The sequence below is a fragment of the Lithobates pipiens genome, unplaced genomic scaffold (genome assembly GCF_037356315.1).
Source record: "Lithobates pipiens isolate NorthernLeopardFrog02 unplaced genomic scaffold, aLitPip1_a1.2 Scaffold_8, whole genome shotgun sequence".
Classification (NCBI taxonomy): domain Eukaryota; kingdom Metazoa; phylum Chordata; class Amphibia; order Anura; family Ranidae; genus Lithobates; species Lithobates pipiens.
The window spans coordinates 639259994-639286557 of NW_027507903.1; the positions used below are offsets into that span (position 1 = coordinate 639259994).

Genomic DNA, 26564 nt, shown 5'->3' on the forward strand with positions numbered 1-26564 from the left:
AATAGACTTAAGAAACATTATATTACATGGCATGGAAGACTAGCGGCTTAAAAAATGTTGCTCCTCCCAAAATTGACATATTTATTTAGGGCGCTTCCTATCCTCATACCTGACCAATTTTTTAAAGCATTACAAAAACAAATGTTAACATTTATTTGGGCGGGGAAGAGAGCTAGATTTTCCACCTTGGTACAGGGCAAGAAGAAATGGGTTGGGGGCCTGGGTGTACCCATATTAAAGGACTACGCTACGGCAGCGGTCCTAGATCAGCTCCGGGAGTGGTTCTCTTCCCGGGAGCTGAAACCCTGGTGCCAATTGGAACAGGCAGAGGTTCGTTATGGGTCACTACGCTCCCTCCTAATTGCATATAATATTGAACAATTTCATGTTAATACTGATCTACCAACTGTGCAGGCTTCCCTTGGGGCCTGGAGATCCCTCCTGGAATCGTACCAAGCCACAAACACATTTACACGGATTCTTATTCCAGTGGAGTCGCTCCTGTGGTTGATCCCGAACTTATCACTAGTCGGGTGGCAACAGAGCGGGATATCTACGGTTCAGGATCTTATGGTAAATAACCGCCCCATAGACTTCCCGACATTTCAAGCCAAATATCGGCTATCTCAGAATGCATTTCTGCCGTATTGCCAAGTTGTGTCTTGGCTTCAAACTAAGAAAACCTCAGGTACTCAAGTTATTACGGAAGTGTGGGATTTCCTGACCTCGCCTCATACAAAAAATAAGGGTATTTCATTAATGTACAACGTATTAGGTCCGAAATCTCAGTTTTCCAGATTCGGTCACCTGGAAAAATGGGAAAAAGACCTAGGTCAGAAATTTACTGAGTTACAATGGTTGCAGGCCTTTAGAACTAATGTTAGTTTCTCGAGGTGTGCTAACTATGAGGAACTGGCTGCGAAGATTACGGCAAGATGGCACCTTACCCCTTATGTTTTAGCCAAATTCTCAGGTGACAGCTCAAGCGAGTGTTGGAGGGGATGTGGACAGGTGGGGACGTTACTACACATGTGGTGGAGATGTCCGCACCTGCGGAGCTTCTGGAACGAGGTATTTAAACTGATTGCCCGTATCACTGGCGTTCTCATTGAGCCCTCCCCGGAAAAAGCCCTACTCAGTATTGGTATGTCGTCTTACCAAGTCAACAAGAGAACGATAGCAATGCATGTTATCTTCGCGGCCAGAACTCTAATAGTATATAACTGGAAAACGAACAACATTCCTAGCATATCAGAATTGATTAGGAAAGTAAACATTATCTCAGAATTTGAGAAAATTTTAGCGTACAGAGATGGGTCAATTAAGACATATCTGAATAACTGGTCTGAATGGAATACCTCTGCCAAGAATTGAGCTTCGTAAAAGTCTGGTATAAGCTGGGCCATCTATCAGTATTCTAGTTTCTCTTCTCCTTTTTTCTTCGTTATTCTACTCTATTCTCTTTTATTCTGTTTTCTGCTTTATTCCCATTCTGTTTAACTCTTGCTCTCCGTGGTCAGTAATATTTGTGTCAGTGCCTAAACTGGAGAGTAGTAGATTATATGTGGCATACTATGCAAGTAAGTGATGGATGTGCAGTGGAGACTAATGTATAGCTCCGTACATATGTATAGTAGGCCTTGATTTCTTGTACACATACTGTTATGTATCTGATGTGTATGTATATTGCTGCCTATTGTGGGCAAGTATCTAAAAGTTGTTCTTATGTTTTTACTTGGAAAATCCTAATAAAAACTACTTTAAAAAAAAAAAAAAAGAAACCGCTCTCCTAAAACTAACAAACGATCTACTAATGGCCAAAACCAATCAACATTATTTTGTACGCCTACTCTTGGACCTCTCTGCTGCCTTTGATACGGTTGACCACCCCCTTTTCCTCAAAAAAACTCCACAACTTTGGTCTGTACTCTTCACTGGTTCTCTTCCTACTTATCCAACCGCACCTTTAGTGTTTCTTACAACTCAGGTTCTGTTCTCAATCTATACCTCCTCCCTGGGTCAACTGATAGCCTCTCATGGCTTCCAATACCACCTCTATGCTGATGACACCCAAATCTATTTCTCTACCCCTCAGATCACTCCCTCTCTCTCCTCACGTATCACTAATTTACTATCAGATATATCAGACTGGATGTCGCACCATTTCCTCAATCTCAATCTATCCAAACCGAACTTATAATTTTTCCTCCCCCATATGCCCCATCCCCTGATCTCACTGTCAAAATCAATGGCACAACCATAAGCCCATCCCCACATGCCAAGGTTCTAGGTGTAGTCCTGAACTCAGAACTCTCCTTCAAGCAACACATCCAATCACTGTCCAAATCCTGCCGCCTCAACCTCTGCAACATCTCCAAAATACGCCCCCTTTCTAACCAATGACACAACAAAGCCCTTAATTCACTTGCTGGTCATCTCTCTCCCTTGACTACTGCAACTCCCTTCTCATTGGCTTACCTCTACATAGTCTATCACCTCTTCAATCCATCATGAATGCTGCTGTCAGACTCATCCACCTTAGCAATTGCTCTCTGTCTGCTACTCCTCTCTGTCAATCTCTCCACTGGCTTCCGCTCAGCCAAAGAATTACATTCAAAATACTAACAAAGTATTTTGCAAAAGCCATCCACAATTTTTCCCCCAACTACATCACTAGCTTAGTCTCTAAATACCAACCTACTCGTCCTCTTCGTTCCTCTCAAGACCTCCTGCTCTCTTGCTCCCTCATCACCTCCTCCCATGCTCGCCTCCAGGACTTTTCCAAAGCCTCTCCAATCCTATGGAATGCCCCACCCCAATCTGTCCGCCTATCTTCTACTTTATTAGCTTTTAGACGATCCTGAAAACCGTTCTCTTCAGAGAAGCCTACCCTACCCCCACCTAACAACTGTATTTTCATTTTCTCATCCCCCACAGTTATTACCTTTTGTTTCAACTTGACCCTCCCTTCTAGATTGTAAGCTCTAATGAGCAGGGCCCTCTAGTCCCTTCTGTATTGATTTGTATTGTAAGTGTACTGTCTGCCCTCATGTTGTAAAGCACTGTGCAAACTGTTGGCGCTATATAAATCCTGTATAATAATAATAATAATAATAATAATAGGTCTCCTCTTCTTTTCCTGTCAAATAATCTTTGGGGTTTTTTTTTGCAATACCTTATTGTTTGATTGAAGAGCACTTAACCTTTCTTGGACTGCAGGAACCGAGGAATCAGGAAAGATGTCAGATAGGAAGGTTGGGAAGCAGGGACGGACTGACCATTCGGTCACTCGGTCGCCAACCGAGGGCCCCAGAGTGAGGGGGCCCCTTGGGCTGCTCAGTCTGTCCCTTGGATGTGCCCACAGCTTATTATGAAGGATTGGGTAAGTTTATGCACCGTGGAGGTAGTGAGCGATGTCATCCCTGCCTGCAGTTAGTGAGGCTATATGAGAGGACTGGGGTGCTGGCCGATTACAGAGCGATCACGGAGCAATGAGAATGATAGAAGTAACAGGTGCTCCGGCCACCTCTCCTCCTGCGGAATTCAGCAGAGGGGCGGGGCCACAGTGTACATCCATGCCGCGGGGAAAGCCAGTGAGAGAGCTGGAGGCTGCAGAGTGAGGACAGAGAGGAGTCATCCGGTCGGGGACAGTCAGCTGACCTGCCTTGTGTGCAGCAGCAGGTCAGTGTGTAATCACAGCATGTCTCTGATCACCAGCCAGGCTGATTGTGTGTTCCTTCTTCCCCAACGCCCATCTACCAGGTGCTATTCCCTGGTACACTGATATCTGTGCACTGAGTGCCCCTCAGTGTACAGATATATCAGTATTGTATATAAGGAATAGCTCTCAGTATACAGATATCAGTGTTAGGGAAAGCACTCAGTGTATAGATGTCAGTTATATATAGAGAATAGCACTTAGCCCCTGTACACACGGTCAGAGATTTCCACAACCAAATCCGTCGGATTTTGCCTGTCGGATTTTGTCCGTCGGATCTTGTCCGAAACTGTTGCATACACACGGTCGGGCCAAGTTGGCGAAAAATCCGATCTTTCAGAATGTGATGACATAATTTCGTTACGATGGGAATGATCTGAGTATGCGTGGCACTTGGTCCGATGAAAATGCTCTACTCATGATCGGATTAGGTCCGTCCAGCCCAGTTGGTCGGGAAATATTTCCAACATGTTGGAAAATTGGGTCGGACGGAGATTCGGACAGAATCAGTCCGATGCATACCACACACAGTCGGATTATCTGACGACACGGTCTGATAAGACGCAATCCGACAGATTATCCGACCGTGTGTACAAGGGCTTAGTGTTAATGAATGAATGAATGAAATACTTATATAGCACACAATGCGAACTGAATCGCCTCTAGACTGACATCTATACACTGAGTGATTTTCCCTAACACTGATATATCTGTACACTTCAGCGGAAGGAACGATCAGTGAGAAGAATGTCCCTTACATTGGTGGTCAGTAAGAAGAATGTTCCTTACATTGGTGGTCAGTAAGAAGAATGTTCCTTACATTGGTGGTCCGTGAGAATAATGTTTCTTACAATGGTGGTCAGCAGAAAGAATGTTCCTTACATTAGTGGTCAGTAAGAAGAATGTTCCTTACATTGGTGGGCAGCAGAAATAATGTTCCTTACATTGGTGGTCAGCAAGAAGAATGTTGCTTACATTGGTGGTCAGTAAGAAGAATGTTCCTTCCATTGGTGGTCAGCAGAGAGAATGTTCCTTACATTGGCCAGCAGAAAGAATGTTCCCCACATTGGTGGTCTGTGAGAATAATGTTCCTTATACTAGTGGTAAGCAGAAAGAATGATCCTTACATTGGTGGTCAGTATGAAGAATGTTCCTTACATTGGTGGTCAGTAAGAAGTATGTCCCTTACATTGGTGGGCAGCAGAAAGAATGTTCCTTACATTGGTGGTCACCAGAAAGAATGTTCCTTACATTGGTGGTCAGTAAGAAGTATGTCCCTTACATTGGTGGGCAGCAGAAAGAATGTTCCTTACATTGGTGGTCAGCAGAAAGAATGTTCCTTACATTGGTGGTCACCAGAAAGAATGTTCCTTACATTGGTGGTCAGTGGGAAGAATGTTCCTTACATTGGTGGTCAGTAAGAAGTATGTCCCTTACATTGGTGGGCAGCAGAAAGAATGTTCCTTACATTGGTGGTCAGCAGAAAGAATGTTCCTTACATTGGTGGTCAGTAAGAAAAATGTTCCTTACATTGGTGGTCAGTAAGAAAAATGTCCCTTACATTGGTGGGCAGCAGAAAGAATGTTCCTTACATTGGTGGTCAGCAGAAAGAATGTTCCTTACATTGGTGGTCACCAGAAAGAATGTTCCTTACATTGGTGGTCAGTGGGAAGAATGTTCCTTACATTGGTGGTCAGTAAGAAGTATGTCCCTTACATTGGTGGGCAGCAGAAAGAATGTTCCTTACATTGGTGGTCAGCATAAAGAATGTTCCTTACATTGGTGGTCAGTGGGAAGAATGTTCCTTACATTGGTGGTCAGTAAGAAAAATGTTCCTTACATTGGTGGTCAGTAAGAAAAATGCTCCTTACATTGGTGGTCAGTAAGAAAAATGTTCCTTACATTGGTGGTCAGTAAGAAGAATGTTACTTACATTGATGGTCAGCAGAAAGAATGTTCCTTATGCTGCGTACACACGATCTAACTATCCGGCGGAAAAGTCCAGCGGACCAGAGTCCGCCGGACAATCCACCCGTGTGTGCGCTCCGGCAGACTTTATTTACCCAATAGTCCGACAAACGTAGAAAGTGGTTTTGACTCAAAAACTGTCCGGCGGACAATCTGGCCGTGTGTGTGCTAGTCCGCTGGAATTTTGAAATGAACATACTTTCCCGCTCACGGAGGAAAGTCAGTTCATTCTGAACGTGGCTCCAGGTAACCGGGACTAGCGAAGGAAGTCAATGTCGCCACCTACGGTGGTGAGATTGACACGTCGCTAGCCCCGTCACCTGGTATGGACTTAAAGGGGAAGCCCTATGCCGAAAAACACAGTGGGGGTCCCCCCTGATTCCATATCAGACCCTTATCAGAGCACATAGCCCGGCCGGTCAGGAAAGGTGGTGGGGACGAGCGAGCGCCCCCCCCCACCCCAAAGCACCTTGTCCCCATGTTGATGAGGACAAGGGCCTCTTCCCGACAACCCTGGCCGATGGTTTTCGGGGTCTGGGGCGGGGGGCGTATCGGAATCCGGGAGCCCCCTTTAATAAGGGGGCCCCCAGGTCCCGGCCCCGCACCCTATGTGAATGAGTATTGGGGTACCATGTACCCCTACCCCTTCACCTGTGAAAAAAAGTGTAAAAATAAAACATAACACATGTTTTTAAAATGATTTATTGCACAGCTCCGGTGGTCTTCTTCCATCTTGGGGGGGTCTTCTCGCCGGACTCCTCCGCTATCTTCTGCTCTTTTACTAGCTATTTCACTAGCGGAAGAGCCTGACTTTCTTCTTCATCGCCGCCACCATCCGGTGGTCTTCTTCCGACTTCGGGGGTCTTGTCTCCCTCTTCAGTTCTTCTTGTCAGGCCTCCCCGCCTTCTTCCAGCTCTTTTACAAGCGCTGGCCCGGTCTTCTATCGCCACCGCCGCTGCCTTCTCACAGCGACGTGTCAATCTCACCGCCAAAGGCAGTAACATTGACTTTCTTCGCTAATCCCGGCTACCTGGAGCCACGTTCAAAATGACGGCAAGTCCATTCATTTCAAAGGTGTGGCGGACTCCCGCCATAGTCCGGCGGAAAGTTGGTCCGTGTGTGGGCAGGTCCGCTCGTTCGGAAAGTCCGGCAGACTATCCGGCGGTTTGTCCACCGGATAGTCTGATCATGTGTACGCAGCATTACATTGATGGTCAGTGGGAAGAATGTTCCTTACATTGACGATCAGTGAAAATTATATAAAGTAAATAAAAAAATAAATAAAAAAAAATATAAAGCACACGCTCTATAGGAAAAGCTTTATGTAGGATAAGCACATGTACAGTGGTGTGAAAAAGTGTTTGCCCCCTTCCTCATTTCCTGTTCCTTTGCATGTTTGTTACACTTAAGTGTTTCGGAACATCAAACCAATTTAAACAATAGTCAAGGACAACACAAGTAAACACAAAATGCAATTTGTAAATGAAGGTGTTTATTATTAAAGGTGAAAAAAAATCCAAACCATCATGGCCCTGTGTGAAAAAGTGATTGCCCCCTAAACCTAATAACTGGTTGGGCCACCCTTAGCAGCAACAACTGCAACCAAGCGTTTGCGATAACGTGCAATGAGGCTTTTACAGCGTCCTGGAGGAATTTTGGCCCACTCATCTTTGCAGAATTGTCCTAATTCAGTTACATTAGAGGGTTTTCGAGCATGAACGGCCTTTTTAAGGTCATACCACAACATCTCAATAGGATTCAGGTCAGGACTTTGGCTAGGCCACTCCAAAGTCTTCATTTTGTTTTTCTTCAGCCATTCGGTGGTGGACTTGCTGGTGTGTTTAGGATCATTGTCCTGCTGCAGAACCCAAGTTCGTTTCAGCTTGAGTACACGAACAGATGGTCGGACATTCTCCTTCAGGATCTCTTGGTAGACAGCAGAATTCATAGTTCCTTTTATCACGGCAAGTCTTCCAGGTCCTGAAGCAGCAAAACAGCCCCAGACCATCACACTACCACCACCATATTTTACTGTTGGTATAATGTTCTTTTTATGAAATGCAGTGTTCCTTCTACGCCAGATATACTTGGACACACACCTTCCAAAGAGTTCCACTTTTGTCTCATCGGTCCACAGAATGTTGTCCCAAAAGTCTTGGGGATCATCAAGATGTGTTGTGGAGAAATTGAGACGAGCTTTGATGTTCTTTTTGCTCAGCAGTGGTTTTTTCCTTGGAACTCTGCCATGCAGGCCATTTTTGCCCAGTCTTTTCCTGATGGTGGAGGCATGAACGCTGACCTTAACTAAGGCAAGTGAGGCCTGCAGTTCCTTGGACGTTGTTGTGGGGTCTTTTGTGACCTCTTGGATGAGTCGTCGCTGCGCTCTTGGGGTAATTTTGGGCGGCCGGCCACTCCTGGGAAGGTTCACCACTGTTCCGTGTCTTCGCCATTTGTGGATAATGGCTCTCACTGTGGTTCGCTGGATTCCCAAAGCTTTGGAAATGGCTTTAATAACCCTTTCCAGACTGATAGATCTCAATTACTTTCTTTCTCAATTGTTCCTGAATTTCTTTGGGTCTCGGCATGATGTGTAGCTTTTAAGGATCTTCTGGTGGACCTTACTGTGTCAAGCAGCTCCTATTTAAGTGATGCCTTGATTGTGAACAGGTGTGGCAATAATCAGGCCTGGCTGTGGCTATAGAAATTGAACTCAGGTGTGGACAACCACAGTTATAGTATGTTTTAACAAAGGGGGCAATCACTTTTTCACACAGGGCCATGATGGTTTGGATTTTTTTTCACCTTTAATAATAAACACCTTCATTTACAAATTGCATTTTGTGTTTACTTGTGTTGTCCTTGACTATTGTTTAAATTGGTTTGATGTTCCGAAACACTTAAGTGTGACAAACATGCAAAGGAACAGGAAATGAGCAAGGGGGCAAACACTTTTTCACACCACTGTATGTAAATATGTGTCTATAGATGAAAATGCTGGACTCAGGAGCACGCCCACAAGGTAACCCCCCTGGGAGATCGCTTCTTGTAGGCGGTTATCTGATGCAAGGAGCAGCCGTGAGGGCCACTGCCGGACCCCAGAAGGCGAGGATCAGGGCCACTCTGTGCAAAACGAACTGCACAGTGGAGGTAAGTATAACATGTTTGTTATTTTTTTTTAAAAAGTCTTTACAAACACAAATGTATGTAGTGTGGGCAGTGCAACATGATTGTGGGGATTTGTGTGGGTGTGGCTTGAGTGTGGGTGGGAACACATGGGCAGGGACAGGGGGCCCCAGGATCTCCTATTCCCCGGGGGCCCCATGAGTTGTCAATCCGCCACTGTTGGGAAGTATCCATAATTAGCAAAAAAACAGGGCTTGTCCCATAGCCGAATGAACTGCATTGTTGTATGCAAATTCTGCCAGGGGTTAAAGTGATGCCCAGTAATCCTGGGCAAAGGATAAGAAGCACCAAATATATTGTTCCAGAGTTTGATTTGTGCGTTCATTTTGGCCATTTGTCTGGGGATGGTATGCTGATGAAAAACTAGTTAAAATTTTTAACATCCTGTAAAGCTCTTTCCAGAATCTGGATGTAAATTGTACCCCTCGAACAGAGGTGATGCTGTTGGGTACCCCATGGAGTCTAACTACTTCCTTGATGAAGGTGTAAGTGGTCTCTGTTGCAGAAGGGGTTCTGAACATATGTCACTCTGTCTATAATCACAAAAATGGTGGTGAATCTTTCATATGGTTTGGAGCTCACCGATAAAGTCCATGTTGATAATTTCACTCATGGGAATGGGTAATGGCCTTAACAGACCCCAGGATTTGGTCTTATTGTTCTTGTTTTGGGCACAGACCCCAAAGGTACTGATATAATTTTTGCAGTCAACCTTAGACCTGGCCAGCAAAAGGACCATTGCAGACGCTCCACTGTCTTGGTTACCCCAAAATGTCCCACCAAGGGATGGTCATGACACAGGCTAAGGATCTTGGGTTGCAGACTCTGAGGTACAAACACTTTTTGGTCATGTAGGAATAATTCCTCTTGTTCCTGGAAACAAATACCTAGTGGTAGAATATCCCTTGTGGGTGCCTTCTTAAGCTGGATGATTAGGTCTACTTGTAGTGGCAGAAAACTTTGAGCAGGCAGGTGTGTGCTTGGTGAGATTGTCCTTCTTGCCCACCTGGCCTGCCGGGGTCTTAATCATTTGGCTGTTCTAAGATATTGTGATCAGTAAAGATCAAAATGGGGTCAGCTGCTTGATCCAGCAAATAACACCATTTTTCTAGGGCTGTCTTTATGTTACGTTGCAATTTCTCTCGGAGGGGCTGAGTTTCCTAGAAAAGAAGGCAATGTGATGTAATAGTGACGTCATACACTGGCGCTGTAACAGGATGGCACCCACGGCATTCTCTGAAGCATCCACCTCGAGAACATATGGTGATGCACGGTCTGGATGTTGTAAGATGGGTCTGAGGTAAACAGAGTTTTTAGTTGATCAAAAGCTGCTTGCACTGCAGGTGTGCACTGAAAACGGGTATTCTGCATTGTCAGTTGGGTGACAGAAGAGATAATGGCGGAGAAATCTTTAATGAACTTGCAATAGAAATTGGCAAATCCAATGAACCCCTGTGTGCTCTTGCTATCTGTAGGAGTGGGCCATTCAAGGATGAATTTGACCTTTTGGGGATCCATGGAGATGCCAGAAGTGGAGATGATAAGTCCCAAGAATTGGATAGTTTCCTTTTCAAATTCACACTTCTCGGCTTTTGCATATAGTCCATGATCTCTTAACCAGCCGAGAACCTTTTTCACATGTTCACGGTGTGCCAAGAGGGAATTAGAAAAGATGAGGATATTATCTAAGTATACGATCAGGAATAGATCAAGGAAGTCTCTGAAAATATCGTTAACAAAATGTTGGCATGTTGCTGGAGCATTGCACAGCCCGAAGTGCATAACAAGATACTCATAATGTCCAAATCTAGTGCGGAAGGCCGTCTTCCATTCATCCCCTTTGCAGATTCGTACTAAGTTACATGCACATCGTAAATCATGTTTTGTGAACACAGTAGATGTTTTGAAAAATTGAAAAAGTTCCAGAACCAGGGACAAAGGGTATCTGTTATTGATGGTGACTTTATTTAATTCCCGGTAATCAATGCAGGGGCCCAGGGTATGGTTCTTTTTCTCCACAAAGAAAGTTCCAGCATCCGCAGGGGGCGTGGAAGACCAGATGAAGCCCTTCTACAATTTCTCATCAATGTACTGACATAGCACCTTAAGTTCCAGTTCAGAGAGGGTAAAGATGTGCCTAAAAGGAATTTCAGAACCAGGCAAAAGTTCAATTGGGCAGTCATATGGGTGATGAGGTGGTAGGATATCTGCCTTCTGTTTATCAAAGACCTCCAGGAATTCATGATAAACTGCAAATATGAAGTGTGACACAGGAGAGTCAGTGTGTACACCCAGAAGGGGTGCAGGTCTCATGGAAATGGGGTGAAGGCAGGATTGCTGGCAGTAGGAGGATGAAAGGATAATTTCTTCTTAAATCCTGTTTATCTGCAGATTGTGGGCTTGCAACCAAGGGATGAAAAAGGCATAGAACTGGCGCTGTTCTGGATTTGGGGTGCTCAGAACCCTCTATTAAAGTAGTGAATTTCTAGTATAATTATTGTGCAAATAAATGCTATAACAAAGTGCGAAAATGCATACCAAGTGAAAATATGCAAAAATTGCTGAAAGTGCAAATGTCTGAATAGTTATGGCAGACTGATGTGGTATTGCTGTGGTAACTAACAAATAAATAAAAGTGCAAAAAACACAAAAGTGCAAAAAAAACAATATGTTCTCATATACTAATCCTAAGCAGCAAAATTAGTGCCCATGCAATGATGTGAGCCACCTAAGCAGGGGACCACAATCTGATTTAAATTGTCCAATAAAATGAGAAACATAAATCAAAAAACCATAATAGTGCACTGAAAGATAACTGGATATATTCCTGTGCAATGATCGCAAGTGAAACCAATATTATGATAATAATATATTGCACTAGGCTCAGCATGTATATGACGTCCATAAGTAAACAGTGCTGGTGCACTACAAAGTCCAAATACAGATAATAAAGTGACAAAGTTCTCTTCAGAACTGTGATTCAGGGCTTCTTTAAAAGGTGCCCCATAGGAAACGCACTCACTGCTATTATTCACCCCACAAGGGGGTATTTCACCTTCACAGTATGAGCCACTGTGTAGCATATGGTAAAAAAGCCTGTTGTCCAGTATCAGCTGTTTGCTTACACGTTTGCAGTATAAGTGATCTCCTTGTGGCTAGCCTCTTATAATGCCCACATGTAGAGAAGGAAAAAGCTCCATAGTGTATTACCATAAAAAAATAAGTGTGTTTATTCATATAAACTAAGGTTACTCACATTTGATTAGTAAATACAAAGTGAAAAGTATTAAAATCAATCTTTTCACATAGCATTAGAGGCCCTCTTACCTTGGTCGCTATTATAAATACCAACTTGGGATGAGCTGATGGTTTGTTCCAAACATAGGTTCACACTGAACTTTGGGTGTTTGGGCCATTATCCTGTTTGGCCTCCCATTCAGGGGGAGCCATGCATCATTGTCAGAAACCATGAAATCAGATCGAGACAGAAGTACAGGTAAATTGGCCTTGTTTAATAATAAAAGTGAATAGAAAAAATGTGGTCAAAACATAGCCAGAGTTCAGGAACCAGAACGGTTAGTCAGACAAGCCAAAGATCAGGAGGCAAGAGATGAGCATAGTAAAACGGCAAGCAGGCTCTGGAGCCAGAAGGGATGTCAGCCAAGCAAATCTTTTAACAGGAGCGCAGGAGATCGTCTCTTAAAATCACAGAGGAGGACAGGGGCATGTACGTCCGAGGATGAGACCGAAGAGCGTACCTGGTGCACCATACCCTTTCCAATGCACCAGGTACTGTATTGGCCCACGGAACCTATGGGAGTGAACAATGGACTTCATACTCCTCATAATTCTCAACCTTTACAGGGTGAGGATGAGGCACCGAGGTGGTAAAGCAGTTGCAGACCAAAGTTTTTTAATAAGGAGACATGAAATACATTTGAGACACATATTAGAAGGAAGATCTAATGCGTAAGTCCCTGGGTTAATCTTGTGAAGAATACAGAAAGGCCCAATAAACCAAGGTGCAAACTTCATAGAGGGAACACAAAGTTGGAGGTTGCAAGATGACAGATAGACCCTGTCCCCAACCTGATAGCAAGGTGCAGTCAGGCGTCTGTGGTCAGCATGGAGTCTGTACCTATCATTAGCATGTTGAAAAGCCTCCTGGACTTGTACCCAAGTGGAACGAAGACCATGGAGATGCTCCACTAACACAGGTATACTCTGTGGAACAAATGAGTCAGGCAACATGGAAGGTTGGAAACCATAGTTCGCCATAAACAGGGACAATCGAGAAGCAAAATTCAAGGCACTATTGTGATCAAACTCCGCCCATGGTAAGAGGTCTGACCAGTTGTAATAATGGTCAGAAATATAGCAATGTAGGAATTGCTCCAAAGACTGATTGGCTCGTTCTGCAGCCCTATTAGACTGTGGGTGATACTCAGAGGAGAAAGCAAGCTGAATTCCCAACTGTGGAAAAAAGGCTCTCCAGAACCGGGACACAAACTGACTACCCCTGTCCGAGACAAACACCTTGGGTAGCCCATGTAAGCGAGCAAAAATGGAAGCCAGGTTGTTAGAAGTGGGAAACTTCTTAAGTGGAATGCAATGAGACATTTTCAGGAACCACCATAAGGATAAGTGTGTTGCCCTGGGAGTTGGGTATCTCCACAATGATGAAATCCATAGACAGGTGGGTCCAGGGCTTCTCTCTATTAGGTATGGGTTGTAGGAGGCCCACTGGAAGGCGTCGTGGAGCACACACAGAACAGGCAGCTATGAAGGCAGTTACATCAGCACGTAGAAATGTAATTGAACCTTCTGGGAGAGAGGCGTTTAGCTTCAGACAAGAATTTGAGATTCTTATGGTCAGTAAGAATAAGAACCGGCACAGTGGTACCTTTGAGGCATTTCTTAGGAGGAGCATGAACCTGAGCAGCAAGACTTTTGTCACCCGAAAGAGAAATGAGACTAGTGCAGTCAGAATGCGATCAGAAGGAATCACAGGAACGACTCCATCTTAAAAGTGGAGGAAAATTGTCATGACAAAGTGTCAGTCCTTATATTCTTAGTACTGGGTAAGAATGAGACAATGTAATTGACTGGGTAAGAATGAGACAATGTAATTGTTAGTACTGGGTAAGAATGAGACAATGTAATTGAACCTTCTGCGAGAGAGGCGTTTAGCTTCAGATAAGAATTTGAGATTCTTATGGTCAGTAAGAATGAGAACCGGCACAGTGGTACCTTTTCAGTAAGAATGAGACAATGTAATTGCCGTGGTAAGTCTGGAGCACGGCAGTATGGAGACTCCCTGGGACAAAGCAGCGTTCAGATGGTTTCTTCACAGTGGTACCTTTGAGGCATTTCTTAGGAGGAGCATGAACCTGAGCAGCAAGACTTTTGTCACCCGAAAGAGAAGTGAGACTAGTGCAGTCAGAATACAATCAGAAGGGATCACAGGAACAGGAACCGACTCCATCTTGGAAGTGGAAGAAAATTGTCGTGACAAAGCGTCAGCCCTTCCATTCTTAGTACTGGGTAAGAATGAGACAATGTAATTGAACCTTCTGGGAGAGAGGCGTTTAGCTTCAGACAATAATTTGAGATTCTTATGGTCAGTAAGAATGAGAACCGGCACAGTGGTACCTTTGAGGCGATGTCTCTAAACTTTCAGGGCTAAAATGATCGCTAACATCTCTCTGTCACCAATCTCATAATTGCACTCTGCAGGTGACAATTTCTTGGAAAAGTAACCACAAGGATGCATAGCGCTCTCAGAGGTATGATGTTGAGACAGAAGGGTGCCAGCTCCAGTCTCCAAAACATCAACCTCAAGGATAAAAGGTAACGTAGAATCAGAATGTGCCAACACAGAAGCAGAAACAAAGGCAGCCTGGAGACTCTAAAAAATCTAAATGGACCAACTCTGTGGGTTACCGTCCTTTCTTGTCATATTAGTCAGGGGCTTGACCAGAGACGAGAAGTTCTGAATAAACTTCCGACAATAGTTAGCAAAGCCAAGGAAACGCTGCAGAGGACATAAACCCATGGGTCGGGGCCACTATAGGACTGTTGAAAGTTTCTCTGGGTCCATTAAAAAACCAACAGTAGAAATTACATAACCCAGGAATTTAACCTGTTCACAATGGAATTCTCATTTCTCTCTAAGTTTCTGAAGCATACGACAGACATCTGTGTGGTGGTTCTCCAGGGACTTGGAAAATATGAGCATATTGTCATGATAAACCACCACACATAACTGCAACAAATCTCGAAGGACATCGTTAATAAATTCCTGGGAAAACTTCAAGGGCATTACAAAGGCCAAAAGGCATTATGAGGTACTCATACTGGTCTGTTCTGATATTAAACGCAGTTTTCCACTCATCGTCCTCCTTAATCCTCACAGGATTGTATGCCCCTCTCAAATCAAGCTTCATGAAAACCGTTGCTCCCTTGAGGCAGTCAAATAGCTCTGTAATCAATGGAATGGGATAGCTATTCTTAATCGTGAAACGATTGAGAACCCTATAATCAATACAACGTCTCAGTTTGCCACACTTCTTCACAAAGAAGGAACCAGTACCAGCAGGAGATGAGGATTTGCGGATAAAACTTTCAGAAAGTTAACCTGCAACATACTTCTCCATGGCCTTATCCTCCAAGACTGACAAAGGGTAAACCCGGCCATGAGGGGGTATTGCACCAGGTTGAAGGCCAATTGAGCAACCATATGACCAGTGTGGAGGCAAACTAGGGGCCTTTACCTCTATCAAAGACTGCAAAAATCACGGTACTTCTCCAGCAGGGAGGAGAGTGAAGAGGTGCACAGAACCTTGGCTACCTTCTGGAAGCATGTATCACTGCATTGTGGTGACCAGGAGAAAACCTCAGCATGGAGCCAATCAAACAAGGGGTTGTGCCTCTGTAACCAAAGATAACCAATAACCAGTGGAAACTTAGGTGAGCAAAAGACTTGGAATTGGATTATCTCATGGTGAAGAGCCCCTACGGCCATGGACAATGGAACAGTCTCATAAGTCACATGGGCAGGCTGTAGAGGTCTCCCGTCAAGAGCCTCAAGGCAAATGGAGTGTCATGCAGTTGCAGCGGAATCAAACTCTTTGATACAATGACAGCATGTCACGTACCTAGTAGGCGAGCCCAGAATGCAGGGAGCGGCCTCTCGTATCCCCTGGCTCGAGAACCCCTGGAGGTGGTAACAGGGATTCAAAAGTTCAGAGGGCACAAGTGCCTGGCAAGTAGAGGCAGGTCCGGATAGTCAGCAGCAACTCAGACAGCAGGTAGATACAGCTGAAGACAATCAGCAGGTGGCTGCAGGCACAAGTGGATGGACTGGCCAGGCAGACAATCGTCAGCGGAGACAGCAGACACAAGAGCTTGTTGCAGGGCGTGTAAGGCTGCCTCTGCGGTCGCAGCAAGTTGGGGGTCTTCATAAAGTCTAGACATCGCCAGGAAAAAGGTGTTTAAAGTGTCCAAAGATGGATCCTTTCGTTCCAGTAGACGGTGCGCCCAGGCCTGCGGTTCGTCCGTCAATAGGGAAATGACGAACCCCACTTTGGTTGCCTCGAGGGAGAAAGTCCTTGGTTGCAAGGCAAAAAAGAGCTCACAAGAATTGCGGAAGGCTCTGAACTTATTCCGGTCGCCCGCAAATCGTTCCGGAGTAGGGACCCTGGGTTCGGGTGGCATCATCACCACTGATGGTGGGGCATGGGCCCCAGGGGCAGCTGGCGAGGTAGCAGATAGCGCTTGGACTTGTTCTTCCAGTCTGCCATAACCTTCCTGTAGACTCTTCACCGCCTGGGTAAGGCCGGCAAGATGGCGGCAGAGCTCGTCCATAGGGGAGGCTCCCTGCGCAGGCTCGGACATGGCAGTCCAGTACTGTCACGTACCTAGTAGGCGAGCCCGGAATGCAGGGAGCGGCCTCTCGTATCCCCTGGCTCAAGAACCCCTGGAGGTGGTAACAGGGATTCAAAAGTTCAGAGGGCACAAGTGCCTGGCAAGTAGAGGCAGGTCCGGATAGTCAGCAGCAACTCAGACAGCAGGTAGATACAGCTGAAGACAATCAGCAGGTGGCTGCAGGCACAAGTGGATGGACTGGCCAGGCAGACAATCGTCAGCGGAGACAGCAGACACAAGAGATCCGAGCGGATTGGCAGGAACAGCAGAGTCGGGTACAGGCCGGGTTGGCAGCAGGCAGTCAACAACAGTACAAGGGAAGAGGCAGAGACGTGGTCAGACAGGCAGGTAGTCGGTGGCAGGCAGCAACGAATCGTGGTCAAGAACAAGCCGGATCACAGGAATCAAGGCAACTGGTAACAGGTAGCAGGTAGCAGAATCTCCGAACACGCTGTAGACTGGACAGCAAGAGGGGAACGGAAGCAGAGTCCTTAAGAAGCCTTTAGGGCGCCAAAACGGTCGCACGACGAGTCAGCATGCCCCTGCGAGTGGCCGTGCGCCCATTCGTGACCCCGCGCACACGCGTGCGCTCGTTCGTGCCAACACGCACCCGCGTGCGTCCGTTCGTGTTAACACACGCCAAAGGGGGCGACAGGTTCTCAACAGCAGGCTTCTGCGGGTAGATCTCCCGTGTGCGACCGGAACGCCAGGACGGTCGTGACACAGCATCAATCAACAGGTCTGCAGCCCCAGAGTCAATTAGAGCCTGTATCTCGATGGACAACTCAGCCCAAGAAAGGCTAACCGAAACAAGGGGCTTATCCTTCTGGATAACTGGAGATGAAACAACTAAACCTAAGGTCTGTCCATGACAGGACCTCAAGGTCCGGGCGTTCCCTTGACAGGTAGGACAAGACTGGTCATAATAAAGGCACAATCTCTCCCTCCTCCTAAGGGTTCTTTCATCTGTAGAGAGACACGTGAAGCCCGCGTCCATGGGTTCATCTTCTACAGACTTACTCGGTACCAGGAGGCATGGGAGGTGAGGAAGTTAAGGATGGGACTGCAAAGCTCAGAGACAAATATACAGGAGGCTTCCGCAAAAGATTCTTTCTCTGAGTCTGGAGTCAATGAGGATGGCAAATGTGATCAACTTCTCCAACTCAGTGGGTATATCTCAGGCTGTCATCTCATCCTTGATGGTATCCAAAAGACCATGAGAAAAAAACAACCACAAAGACCTCATTGTTCCAAGCAACCTCTGTTGCCAGAGTAAGGAATTCAATGGCGTAATCAGCAACAGTTCTCATACTCTGTTGAATGGACATGAGGCACTTAGCAGCAGAAGCTGAGCATTCAGGAACATCAAATTCCCTTTTAAAGGAAGCCACAAACTCAAGTTAACTCAAGACAACAGGTTTTTGCGTCTTCCATAGAGGGTTTGCCCAGGCCAAGGCTCTCTCAGACAGCAAAGATATCACAAAACCTACTTTGCTTCTGTCCGCGGGAAACACTTGGGGCACCAGACATACCTCTTATAGAGGTAATACACGAGGCGGATGCCTGCACAGAGCCTGGAGCAGCAGCAGGGATGGCCTACAACACAGGTTCTACCAGAGCAGCCACAGTGGGAGATTCCAGGTGAGCTGTGCAATTTAGAAGGGTTTTTAACGACGTAGCAAGCTGATCTATGTGGTGATCCTTTTCATCCAATCTGGAAAATATATTACCAACAAGTGGATTGACTGCATCTTCTGAATTCATGGCCTTTGCCTACTGTCAGAAATTATGAATCAGACTGAGACAGGAGTACAGTTAAATCTCACTTGTTCAATAATAATAAAAAAAGTAAACAGGGTAAACGTAGTCAAAACATAGCCAGAGTTCAGGAACCGAAACGGATAGTCAGACAAGCAAAAACGTCAGGGAGACAGAGATGGGCGTAGTAGAACAGCAAGCAGGATCTGGAGCCAGAAAGAATGTCAGCCAAGCAAGTCTTTAACAGGAACGCAGGAGAGCATCTCTAGACGTGGACCAAGGCGAAGGCAGACATCATGTGGGCTGGACAGTTTAAGTAGGCAGGACTGACAAGCAGCATATCAACAACAGGTAAGTCACTGTGGAGAGATAGGAGCTGCCAATTAGCCGACAGCTGAGCGGCCAGCTCAGAGAAGGAAGGGCTGAGCCCAGCCCTGACAACATCTCTGTGCATTACTGCACGTTTAATTCAGTATATTTCAGTGCATCACTGCACGCTTAATGCAGTATATTGCAGTGTATCAGTGCAGTTTTACTGCAGTATATTATAGTGTGTCATTGGAATGTGTCTGCATAGTGAGTACTCAGGTTAAAGTGCACCAAACACCACTTTCAATTGATTAAAGTTCATCCATGTACATATTTCCACATCTTTATTACATTTTGTTAATAAGCACCCCAAATCATGTCTGGGAGGCCAACAAGGAGAGGCAGACATTCCCATAGCACCGAGGGGGCCAGCAGCATGTGTCCACAGGCAAAGGTGGACATGGTCAGTCCTCAGGCAGGGCATCATTTCCTCTGTTTAGTGATGTTGCCCGTGCTATCCAGTCACAGCATGCAGAGGAGGTGGTGTACTGGCTTACTAAACCACCCTCATCTTCCTCATCCTCCATCAACCAAGCAAAGACTAATGCACAGTGCAGCTGCCAGAGCGGCTTATGCTGCTTCCTTATCCACAGCTATTCCAGCCATAGATCCAGCATCAGGCATGGAGGAGTCAACTGAGTTATTTGAACACAGGGACAGACACTTGCTCCTTGATGATGCACAGCCATTACTCCATTCATATGTTGGTTCTGGGGTTGAGGAATGCAGGAATATGAGCCTACAGAGAGGGGAGATCACTGGTACACAAATTGGCAGTCATGTTCACTCTGCCACAGCATATTGATAAGTTGTCTCCAGTGGTAATAAGGATGGAGGAGATGATGATGATGAGGTCACTGACACAACTTGGGTACCGGATAGAACAGAGGTGAAAGTGAGGTTGAAGCACAACTCCAATGATACAGCCATTATGGACAAGTAGAGAGCAGCCACCCTATTCCATCACATTGTGGAGCTGTTATCTCCTGGCCCACTTCCCACAGCTCAGCTGTCTGGGCCATTTTTAGTACATGTGCAGCTGATTGCACTGTTGCAATTTTCCAACTTTGTCTCAAACACATCAAGCGTGGCAAAAACACCAACCGTTTGGGTACCACATGCTTGACAAGGCATTTAACCTCCTACCACTTAGCCCATTGGCAAAGCCATACTAAAGGGGCGCAAACGTGTTCCTCCTCCTTACTCACCTCAGTCTGTCCCTGCTATACCCCATGACCTCTCTGCAGCCTCCACTGACAGGGATGATGGTAAAGTGCAGGGTGTTCCAAGTCCTTGCAGAACATCTGCCAGTAGCACACCACCATCTGTAGACTATAGCTGGCAAATTTCTCTGCCTCATCTGCTGCAGCGAAAAACAAATATAGTCACTGCCACCCACATACCCAGCATCTAAATGAAAGCTTGTCAAAGATGCTGCCTTCACAACTTCTTCCTTTACGTCCGGTGGATTCTACCCCCTTCCGTGAATTTGCAGAATGTGCTGTACCACAATGGCACGTTACCAGTCACTATTTCTTTTCATGTTAGGCTATTCCAGCTCTGTACCATCACGTGGAAGGCAATGTTGTGGCATCCTTGGGCAAGGCAGTCAGCCGCAAAGTCCACATTACTGCTGGCACGTGGTCCAGCAAGTATGGCCAGGGACGATATATTTCATTCTCAGCACAATGGATAAAGCTGATTGCAACTCAAAAGGATTCAGGACAGGGATCAGTGCTGCAGCTTGTTTTGCCCCCATGCCTCCATGCAGCTAGTAGTGATGATGCAAGATATTTCAGCTCTTCCCCCTCCTCCTCCTCCATGGCCTCCTCTGCTGTAGTGTCCTATTAACCACAAATACCCACTAAACGTTCAAGGGGCTATTCAATGAGTCAGGCTAAAAGGTGCCATGCAGTGCTTCAGCTTGTGTGCCTAGGGGTCAGGAACCACACTAGAGCAGATTTTTGCAGCTCTGCAGGGGCAGGCCCAGAGGTGGTTCACGCCATGCCAGCTGGAGCCAGGAATGGTAGTGTGCAATAATGGCACAAACCTCCTGTCTGCCCTTAGAAAGGGAAAATTTACACATGTGCTATGCCTGCCAAATGTCCTCAATTTAGTGGTGCAGCATTTCTTAAATAGGTACCCAGGGTTTGAAGATTTGCTAAAGCAGGCCAGAAGAGTCTGTAGCCATTTCAGGCATCTCATCTTGTGGTGCATGGGCTCCCTCATGTTTCAAAGCCTGCGAAAGGACCCAAGACTATGTGGTATCAAGGAGAAGGATCTATTGGTTGGCAACCCTCCTTGATCACCGTTACCAGGGGAAATACTCAGAACTTATCCTGTCCCCAAAGAGGGTGCAGAAGATGAAATCTCTTGATACATGTCTCCCGGGGAAGTGCCCGAACCCCCATAACCATTGTATGTCCAATTACTTGCATATAACCCTTCAAATTAGGCATTTTTGATTTTTACAGTTCGTTCCCATAGACTTCAATGGGGTTCATTATTCGGTTCTGAACATTTGAGATATTCTGGTGCGAACCGAACAGGGAGTCGTTCGGCCCATCCCTAAGCAAAACTTTACAGAGGAAGAAAAATTACACAGTTATAATTGTAAGCAAATGACATTCATTGTCAGCTTCTAAAAAAGTACACAGATCCCCCAAATGTCCCCCATAATACATAGCAGATCCTTGGAGAGGTCTTTCTGTTTTTTTTTTTTTAAACAAACAAATCTCAGCTGTCAAAGTCATTCACCGGCCAATTTAAAACTTTTTTTCCCTTGTAAATGTCAGCACTGCTGCAGCACTTTCTGTACATCACAGAGATGCCCCATTCACCGGCAGGATTAGAACACCCACCAGGCATGTCATTTAAAGGAATTGGACATTTTTAATGTTTTTCTTTACGCAATTAAAAATCATTACTCCTGTTCAAATGGCATTTTTTTTAAACATTTTTTGCACTGTACATGTTCCCCAAGCACACATATCTGCCACGAGGCAAACAAGGCATTTGCTTTGTGTTGCATCCTCAGGGGGAAGACCCCCAGGCGTCCCCACTATAACCCAAACACAGCTATAGCTCAGTCGTCCATTTCTGGGAGGTCGTCTATTAATGCCCTTCCAGAACCGAGTGCCTGCTGCGGCTCACACCTATCGCAATTGCTGAGGCTCGCACCTATTGGCTCGTACCTATTACTATCTACGATCAGCTCTGTCCTATGGACAGAGCTGATAACAGATTGGGGTAAACAGCTAATCACAGAGGCTCTTTACTACATGATCAGATGTGTTCAATTACAGCTGATCAGGATCTAAAAAAGAAAAAAAGGGAGGAAAACTGCGCAGTGAAACATAAAAAAAATCTTTCTCATAGATCCAGAGGGACTCAGGATAGGAACATCAAAGCCATGGAAGAAAGATAGAACTCCAAATAGTGTAAAACCCTTTATTACTGTATATGACGGCGGTCTCTCTGTGATGTGCTCCGTAGTCCCGGGGAGCGGCGCTGTCCCCGATGATCGTGGTGACAACACACAGGTCCTGGCAGCGACCACTGATCAGCTGCTGCTATAGGGAAGTTCCCTAACATCATGGCTTTGATGTTCCTATGCTGAGTCCCTCTGGATCTATGAGAAAGATTTCTGGGAGCGTTTCCCCATAACCTTTATTGGAGTGGTGACGTAAGGGGAACACTGAGGATCCCTCTTGGCTGGAAGACGAGTTTATATCCATAGGTCTTTGGTGACCCTCTGTAGTGGAGGGTCATGTTTTTCCGGTAAGGGGCAAATTAATCGCTTTTTGGTGGTGGATCAAGCACTATTTAATTGGACTCAGCAGTGGATTTTTTATGGTTCATTTGTGGAGGACTCTATTCACAGTTTTTGAAAGGAGTTTTTTGTGATTTATATATACGAACTTGCAATTCATACACTGGGTGTTTTTTAGAGTTTGTACTATTATATATAGGTACATGCAACTTGATCTTATACTGCAGGGAATGAGTGATTTGCATGGCCTGAGTTTATAACACATATATGTATTTCACTATTTATGACATAATTTTATATCAATTTATGTGGAGAGGCTATTAACAGTCCACAATTCATTTTTCATTTTTGCACAACTTGATGTTTGTGTGATTTAGCGCGGCTTATTATTTTTCTTCCAGGATCTAAAAAAAACTGCCAGTTATGTGCATTCCTTTCTTCAAGCTGTCACAGCGCGAGAAGAGGAGAGCCGGTAACGGGCAAGTATAAAAGGGGACATCTGCACTGATAAGGCACTGATAATCAATGTGCTGATTATCAGTGCAGCCCCAACAGCACCCATCAGTGCTGTCAATCAGTGCCTATCAGAGCTGCCAATCAGTCCTGCCAATCGGTGTCTCCTCATCAGTGCCACCTATTAGTGCCCATCAGTGCCTCCTATTTGTGCCCGTCAGTGCCACCTATCAGTGCTCTTCACTGTCACATATTATTGCCCATCAGTGCCTCCTATTATTGCCCATCAGTATTGCCCATCAGTGCCCTTCATTGCTGCCTATCAGTGCCACCTATCAATACCCTTCTGTGCCCATCAATGTCACCTATCAGTGTCTATCGGTGCAGCATATTAGTACAGCTTCATCAGTGCATCCTCATCAGTACCCACCAGTGCAGTACCTCCTATGTCCTGCTGACCCCATCCTCTGCTCCATTGACCACATACGTGGCACTAGGAGGAATCATGTCTCAGGGTCTGATGAGGAAGCCACAGCTGTTCACTGTGAATGGCTGCAGCTTCCTCATCAGACCCTGAGACAAGAATGGTATAACGGGCTGGGTGGGACAAATTTAGATGGAGGAACGCCCGATTTTAGTCTTGCCTAGGGCAGCACAAAACCAAAAGACACCACTGTCCACCGAGCAGTGCCCACATCCTTGAAATTTTTGACATGCCCCTTGCATGTTATCCCAGAAAACGGGTATGTTTAAAATGACAGATTTGTCTCCCACTGATTTTAATGGAGTTTGGGTTTGGCATACAAACAAAATGCTCTGCTGAGTGAACACGGTGTGGTTTGTTTTGTATTTTCTTTTTTGGTACATACCCCCAATGGCAGAGTCTGGCTTCCTATGCATCTTTTTTGACAATAGTTTGTATATTTGCCCCTCAGAAATAAGGCATTGAATACCAAGATTCACCACCATACACTTTTGGGGAAAAGTTTGTGGTTTCTGAATTTTGAGGACATTTCAACAAACTGGGCACAAATCATATCCAGGTAAATTCTCATCCCCAACAATTACATAATCTTACAAACTTTGAGTGAAAAATACAATATACTAAAATGTAAATTGAATTGTATGATGAGCTACTTACCAGTGACACCTGAGTTCCATTCGCACTCTGCAAAGTTTGTGTTGGATAATACAAAAGAAAATACAATTTAGTTTTCCGTTAGAGAGAAACTTTTTTTGTTAATTTTTACAGTTTGTACTCTCCTGACTATCTATCTATCTATCTATCTATCTATCTATCTATCTATCTATCTATCTATCTATCTATCTATCTATCTATCCATCTATCTATCTATCTATCAACCTACCTAATACCTACCACTATATGACTAAAAGTATGAGGAACTGTTAACACTGCAGTATACAAAGACTCTTTAGCTAATTATTCTCTTCCAAACTTATGACAACAATTTGAGGACATCTCTTTTCTCTTCCAGCATGACTGCACTAAGCCAGATCCATAGAGTGTCCTGTACAGAGTCCTGACCTCAACCCTACTGAATGCCTTTAGGATGAGTTGGAACCCTGATAATGTGCCAGCTAATTTTCCATTTCCCATTGCCCTTTAAAGGGGTTCTGATGCCAGGAGGTGGGCAGGCTTTATCATAATGTTACCCTCCTGTGATTCATTGTTGCAGTGGTTACATGACTGGAAAGCTCTAAGACCCCATTCACACCTGAGCATTTTGTAGCTTGAAGCCTGAAGATACAAAATGCTAGAGGGGAAAAAATCTATTATTCTTAATGGAGATGGTTCACATGTCCTGAAGACGAACGCCTGAAGCTCAAACAAATTCCAGACCCTTTTTTGTCGCTCGAATTGAGCAGATTTGGCCATTTTTCTTCTTCTAACATTGGTGACCTTTTGCCCTGCACAAAATCGCGGCAAATCACGGTAAAAAAAACGCTGCGAAACGCAGTAAAAAACGCAGCAAAAACGCAGCTGTAAATTCTCGCTATTTTCTGCTTGAAAACGCTACGCTCAGATGTGAATGCAGCCTAAATCACAAGTAGTGATCTGGGCTTTCCATTAGGCACCTGGGAGCTGTGATGTCCACTGATCAGCTATCCCAGCAACTTCTATGCCTTTTCTTACAAGAAGGGTTTATATGTCAGAGAATGCCCTGGAGGAGAGGGCAGCTCTCCTAAAAATGGAAATACTTTAAATGCTGCAGCTGAGTTCTGAGAATGTTAGTTATTTCTGGGTTTTGGTCTTCCTTGGTGACTGACTTAGCACTAGCATGCAGCAAGGAAAGATGGATCAAGGATAAAACTCCTGATCTGTAAACTGTTCAGGGTCTGTGTACATGAAATAGTGAAGTTAGATGGACAGCCAGGCAAACAGCATTTTCAAAAGAAAGGTCATTAATGACTCTTGCTCCAGGTATCCTCTGGGTGGTGTAGACAGTGAGGGGGAGAAGGTTATGTTAAGGTGAGGGAGTCGGGACACAAACCTTGTATCAGAAAATGCCGTACCCTTGACATTGTGACATTGGAATATTGATGGAAAGTCGCAAATTTGTTATAAATAAAAGGAAATGTAACAAACAACTTAATAAGATGATTCTGCAGAATTTGATGATCCGTCTACAATAGTGAGATCAGATCACCATGAGATAAACGTGCAGGTAAAATACTACATAACGAGAGTCAATATTGTCACCCTAGTGTCACTTACCTCCTCCGATATTTCCCCATTCCTGTGTAAAGGCCTCAATACTGACATCCATGAGCACCAGACTCATATTGGGAGAAATCCTCAATATCACTTCTTTATGGGTAAATGAATGTCCAAGTGGAGTAACCAAGGATTCTAGAGACATATATTCATCTATGGGGTCCTCCTCTGTAAACCAAAAAGATATAAATAGTTTACATCTCAGGATGACTGCCAAGTGTAAGAAGACAAAATGCGGTGAGGGGCTGTATACATTAAATACAAGGTTGGACATGGCTAGTATACAGGTAGAGGAGTGCTATACCTACCTAGACTAATATATGAGGAAGCCCAGATGAGCGTCATGAGGGCCATTACCTAACCAAATAATAGAAAATGATATCTTGTATTTTATTGTATTGTAACTGCATTGTCTCCTTTTTATATTGTAAAGTACTGCGTAAATTGCTGGCGCTATATACATCCTGAATAATAAGTTGTAAGGCTGGCCGCAGGCCAGCCTGTATTTGTAGGAGGAGCCTGAGAGGGCTATTTAAACCTCCTCCTCTGGCAGGGCCAGTGTCGGTAGGTTTTCTGGGTGGTAGCATGTCGTTTTCAGAGCTGTGGTCGGCCGCGGCCTTGGTTCCCCCCCCCAATCCCTGGGTCCACACTGGCTTATGGAGGCCACCCTGCCGCCCCCC

The 26564-nt window shown here is 45.1% G+C and overlaps 1 protein-coding gene across 1 annotated transcript in view; it reads right to left on the reverse strand.

Moving 5' to 3' along the window:
- Positions 1-26048, reverse strand: part of LOC143964152 (proteinase-activated receptor 1-like) — an 87467-nt gene extending 61419 nt beyond the window's left edge. Inside the window, exon 1 of the mRNA XM_077473845.1 lies at positions 25885-26048. Within this exon, the coding sequence (XP_077329971.1) occupies positions 25885-26029 (145 nt within the window). The 5' untranslated portion in view covers positions 26030-26048. The remainder of the gene's footprint in view (positions 1-25884) is intronic.
- Between the last annotated feature and the right edge of the window lie 516 nt (positions 26049-26564).